At 43.9% G+C, this 6,000-nt stretch overlaps 1 protein-coding gene across 1 annotated transcript in view; it reads left to right on the top strand.

Moving 5' to 3' along the window:
- The first annotated feature begins 957 nt into the window (after nt 1-957).
- Nucleotides 958-6,000, top strand: part of ATP13A5 (ATPase type 13A5) — a 93,357-nt gene continuing 88,314 nt past the window's right edge. Inside the window, exons 1-2 of the mRNA XM_004675412.2 lie at nt 958-963; nt 1,939-2,001. Coding sequence (XP_004675469.1) covers nt 958-963; nt 1,939-2,001 — 69 coding nt within the window. The remainder of the gene's footprint in view (nt 964-1,938; nt 2,002-6,000) is intronic.

The raw sequence follows: 6,000 nt of genomic DNA, 5'->3' as shown, positions 1-6,000 counted from the left end.
CATAAAACTTGTTTGTGTAGCTTGTTCAGGACATCTCGGCCCCCAAGAGTATCACTGGTTTGCACCATCGTTAGTGACTTGGAAGTTATAGGTTCTTCCCCTCCAGGTGTAGTCACCTGACACACCCGCCACCATCTCACTCCCAGCTCTCCATACTCCTCCACATCCTTTGGAAACAAACTATTTTTATAGCTGAGTTTTAAAAAGTTTTTCTTGATTAGTGTGATGATGATAATGATGATGATTTCTCTCTTATTAAGTGTAATGAGCATTATAGTTTACGTTTTATAAATATCAGCTTAGATCTTAGATGTCAACTCAAAAATAATTCTTGCTGTTTTACATATTAGAACCTGAAATTCAGGTTTTCAGTGATTTGTGCAGGGTCATCAGTAGAGTAAGGGTTAAAACTCAGATTTTTTTTTCTTTCTTTTTTTTTTAAAGATTTATTTATTTGTACATGCAAGAACTGGGGTACAAGCCAGACATGGGGTGTATGAGAGGATTCACCAGAGACAGAGTGGGGAGCAGAACAGGCAGATTGACTAAAATACACTGCTGAGGGGAGCAGCAGGTAAGACAGGAGAGGTCTTGTAACCGGTACAGGTTTCATGAACTCCTCCCCACCCCCCCCACTCCAGATACTGGAACTACTAATCCCATCAATAACAAAGAGGTATTGGGTTGTGAGGGTGGAGCTGAGCAGCCAGGTTAGGATAAAACTGAACATGTGGGGTCTGGGGGCACTTGGCCTGGTGGTTCGCAGCTGGTCGTTTTGGCTCTCGATAGGTTTTCAGCATGCTGGCGGAGTCCAAGTCAGCAGAACTGGTAGGACATCCTAGCTTAACTTGTATTTTTCTCCCTTTTTCCTTGGGTTATTCCTTTACCTTTCTCCTTGTAAATAAATCCATTGTTGAACCTTTTTGAGTGTGTCCATAGTACAATTGAATTATAAGCATGCAGGTGAGGACCCACAGACAGGCAACCCAATTCACATTGGGGTGCCCTGTAACAGACTGACACACCATGTGGGTCACCTCCCTGGCCGGGGATCGAACTGGAGCTGCAGTGGTTGTGTATAGCTTCATAGTGCTGTGCTTTAACCTGTTGCACCACCAGAGAGGACCCTAGAACTCAGATTTTTCTGATTCTGAAATGAGACCTACATTCTTGATTAGGAACCAAACTTCTTTTCTTCAATTCTAATTGTACCCCAATTTGTCTACTGCTTTCCCAAAGTCCACTGATGTTTTTTTTCCATCACTCACTGGTTTATACTTTTGTCTAAGATTTTTTTTTTTTAAAGATTTATTTATTTGTGCATACAGAACTGGGGTGCAGGCCAGAGGTGCAGGGGCGGTGAGAGGCTTCACCAGAGACAGAGTGGGGAACAGAACAGGAAGATCCACGAAGTACACTGCTGAGGGGAGCAGCGGGCGGGTCAGGAGAGGTCTGCCACGCCATGTGGTCACCTCCGGGGCAGGCAGGAATCGAACTCATGCGGAAGTGGCCCCAGCTTCTTAGTGCTGTGCTTTAACCCGCTGCGCCACCAGGGAGGGCCTGTCTAAGATTTTTAACAAAGTGTCCATTCCCATTCATTGGCCAAGACATTTATGTACAGCAAATGGAATTATTTATCTTCCCAGTTCAACAACTTGAGTCTTGATACTCTCACAAATAACTCAGCAACTAAGTGCTAAGAAGGAAAAAAACAACCCTCAAGAAGTAGAGAGATTAACAGACCAATCCTGTGGCTCAGAAAAGTATTTCCTCTCTCCCCTTTGTTATCCTAAAATGTGAGGTGTGTGCTAAGAGATTTAAAGAACACCCAAGAACAGCAATGACAAATAGCAGCTGTTCTGAGCTTGCCTAGCCCCAGGGTTTTGAAATTTACCCTTTGAGTCAGGAGGGACCCTAATGCTCACACTTCTGCTTTAGATGGAGGAGCAAAGTAAGAAGGATCATCGGGCTTTGCTGAACCCTGGAGAAGAGAATGAGCTGGTGAGTCTTTCTTTTTATTCTTTTCTAAAAGTGTCCAGGCTATTGGCAGGAGCTACTGGGATGGTGCTGGCTTCCGGACCTGGAAAGGTCTAAGTTTGATAAGGCTTTTTTTGAGAGCCGCAAGACATTATTTTATAGTGAGTGTGTCTGCAGGGACTGGGAAAGTGTGTCTTCTAGACGATGCCATCCTCATATACCACAGACCGTGTGAAGCTTCCTCCTCAGACATTAGCTGAGTAATTAGGGTACTCACGCATGTGCTTATAGAGGTGTTCCTCCCCCTTCCTCTGATTTGCTCTCTGAAAACACAAAAAGTTGTGTTCTAAATTTAGCATATATTTAAAAGTGATAATTTCTCTAATTCTTTTTCCCACTGTCTTCTCCACCAAACATATATAAATGTTGAAAAATAAGCATTAATAATTAACAGTGCTCATTTAGTGCTAATGAATTTACATTTAGTATTGTATAGGCTCCTCAGAATTGAGTGGTGAAAAAATTAGTCCTGTTTACCTAGAAAAGAAATATGAGACGGTGCCCAAGGTCACAAGCTGGGAATCTATCAATAGCCCACTCCTTTCCTTACCATACCCTTTGATGTTCATGCTACAGCAGGGTCTTAGCGAAGCTATGAGAAAGGTGGACAAAAGGGAGGACAGGGCAGAGGCCACACTGGAGGGCAGAAGACTGCCCAGCCAAGGAGAATATGACTCAGATATCAGAAGGGTGTCAATTTCCCTGCCTGGCTTCCTTGTTCCCTGGGAGAGCTGTGGGAAACCTATACCTGGCCTCTCCCCACCTACCCTCATTTATTAACCTGGTAAGACACGTGCATTCCCCTGCATCTGCAGTGCCCCATAAGGCTGCCACTGGCCCTTATGGTTTTTGAGCACTAGAAAATTATCCAGTCCAAACTGGAATGTGCTATTGCTATATGTATAATATATACCCCAGATTTTGAAGATTTGTTTAAAAGAAGTGCAAAAGATTTCATTAGTCATCTTTATATTGGTACACATTGAAATAACAATGTTTTGGAATCATGGGTTAAATAAAATAGGTTATAAAAATTAATTTCTCCTGCTTTTGAAGCTTTTCAGTGTGGCTGCTAGGGAATTTAAATTATAAATGCTGCTGACATGGTGACTGGTATTATTGTACCATGCTGATCTTGACAATGGCACAGTGATTTAAGATTTTAAGATGAAAGGTACTGAAAGAATTAAAATTTACTCACATGTGTTCACTGCTGACCAACTCTGCCAGCTCTGAAACTGTTTTTCAGTATGTAGTGAGTGTTCATGAAAATCTTCTGTGGCTATTTACTTTTCTCTGAGTAGGGGTGGTATTCGTAAAGTTGGTAGCTTACTATTTGAACTCTCTTAATCACAGAGGTTGACAGAAGTACCAAAGGGTTAGAGAACTGGCTCAATGCCACATATCCTTCCTATCTGGAGCCACCACTCCTAGAGACATCCACTAAAAACTGTTCAAATCCTGTTATCCTCAGCGTCTGTGGTCAGAGTTCATGGGCTGGCTGTAGGTTTCTCCTTCACACAAGTTTTGTGTGAGCCAGGGCAGAGAGCAGATGCAAACCTCAGGCTGGTCTAGAGACTTGTAGTGGGGAGACCTTGCGGGAGCCAGCTCCTGAGCAGGCTGGCTGACTGGGGGCGGCTATCTGAACTGCAGTTATTCCCCTCCATAAGTCAACAGGCCAGTGCTGTTAGGGCTTTCTAAAAGGGAACTCAGATCTGTTGTGTATGTGAAACAGACATTTTAGAAGCAAATTGTCTCTTTAAAAATAGTCAGTAAAGTGAACTAAAGCTGGGTTCACTCTAGTCCTAGCCTGTGGGGATTTCAGTCTGAGACTTTTTTTAAAGATTTATTTTACTTGTTCATACAGAACTGGGGTACAGGCCAGAGGCTCAGAGGTGGCGAGAGGCTTCACCAGAGACAGAGGGGGGAGCAGAACAGGCAGATCTACGAAGTACACTGCTGAGGGGAGCAGCGGGCGTGTCAGGAGAGGTCTGCCACGCCATGTGGTCACCTCTGGGGCAGGCGGGGATCGAACTCATGTGGAAGTGGCTTAAGCTTCTCAGTGCTGTGCTTTAACCCACTGAGCCACCAGGGAGGGCCTAGTCTGAGACTTTTATAGTCTTTTCCCTCTTGCTCTTCTTTTCCTAAAGTTTTCCAATGGCCTAAGCTGACTTCTATTTAATTTCTTCATTTCAATCATCACTTGAGATTGTGTGAGAGGATCTGAGGAAAAAACTACGCACTGGGCCATCCTGGTGACGCAAGAAGTTAAGTCTTAGAACTATGATGCTACCCACAGACACCACAACATGAGTTCAATCCCAGTCCAGGGAGGTGACCCACATGGTACAACAGACCTCTCCTGTTTTGCCTCCACTCCCCACAGCAGTGTATTTCAGTTAATCCACCTGTTCTGCTACCTACCCTATCTCTGGTGAATCCTCTCACCCCCTGAACTTCTGGTCTGTATCCTCATCTTGTATGCATAAATAAATAAATCTTTTTTTGAAAAAGGAAAAACACAGAACTATACAGTGTTAGAACAAATAACAACTTTCTTCAATCAAACACCCACAAAGAGCTTAATTTAGGGAGGGCCTATGAGATTATATAAGTGCAGTCTTAGTTCCTTTTGCTGAACTCAGGATCATTGAAACTTTATAGCAGCTTGGGCATGGCCCTTGTTGTCATTCCTGTTTCCTGTTCTCCAGCAGCCCTAACTTCTGGGAGGGGGAAGCAGCTAATATAACACAGGGCAAGGTCGTAGGCACGCGGTGAACAACCTCACTTCACCCTCACAACGGCATGTCACAGATGCCCTCACTAGGAAGCCTTTCCTTGTTCTTCCCAACTTTCCCCCACTACCCCCCACCCTCCACTGTGACATAGCTCTAATAGGCTCCTTATTCTTGACCTGTCTTTCTCCCAAGTGTGTTTCTTTTCTCCTGCGCAAGGGTTACATCAGCCCTGCCAATTGCAGTGAGCTTCTCTTGTATCTTTGAGGCCCTCTTGGGAGCTTCCTCTTCCCTGTGAGCTCTCACATTTGGAGGGCTGATGGTGAGCCAGGAGCCCTCAGGCAGTGTAGCCTAAGCAATGGGACTTGAACTCTGGTCCTGATGAGTAATTTATTTCACATTTTTGAGTTATTTCTGAAATCTGTAAGATATCTACCATTCCAAATTGTGGTGATTAGTAATTGAGTAACATAGCTTTTTCACAAATATGTCTATCCAACAATATTGTTAATACATATTATATTAAAAAGTTTTCTTTGAATTAAATTTGAGAATACTAGGTGATGCAGGTAAGCAGATAGCTGCAGGGCCTCTCAGAGCCTTTAAATAGATCGTGATCTTTGTGAGTCTTCCAATACAGTCTATTTGCCACACTTTCATGTCCTTGGAATCTTTGTGTGTGTGTGTGTGTGTGTGTATACATGCATGACTAGTGTTCTGAAGAACCACAGTAGGGAAGGCTGGATGCTCACAATGAACAATAGGCCATTTTATCCTCATTACCAGCTGGTGATATTCAATGCCGACCTCAGTTTCCTTCAGCCAATAAAACGAAACAGAGTTTGAGGAAAACTAAAGTGGTTTAATTTGTCAACAAACGAAGAGAGCAGCAGACTCATATCTGAAAGTCCACCATCCTCCTCTTTGGCAGGGTGCAGGGTTATTGATAAAAGGGAAAAAAGGTGAAGGGGGGATGGGGAGGTGGGCAAGGGTCTGCATAGGGGAGGGGGAAGAGTTGGCTCAGAGACAGGTGGGCACCAACTTGCTTTTTCCAACTGCTGCTTAGCTCCCTTTCCTTGGAATGTAAGAAGTCAAACCTGCAAACAATGGAGGCCTTGCAAGAGTAGGGGAAGACAAACTTGTTAATGCTTACCTGAGAGACCACTCATTTGTAACTCCTCACTGGGAGTAAAATGTCATTATAAGCACACGTGGTGGCTCCACTGTG

The sequence above is a fragment of the Condylura cristata genome, unplaced genomic scaffold (assembly GCF_000260355.1).
Source record: "Condylura cristata isolate star-nosed mole 26May11 unplaced genomic scaffold, ConCri1.0 scaffold00003, whole genome shotgun sequence".
NCBI lineage: Eukaryota > Metazoa > Chordata > Mammalia > Eulipotyphla > Talpidae > Condylura > Condylura cristata.
This window is presented reverse-complemented; position numbering and strand designations above follow the sequence as displayed.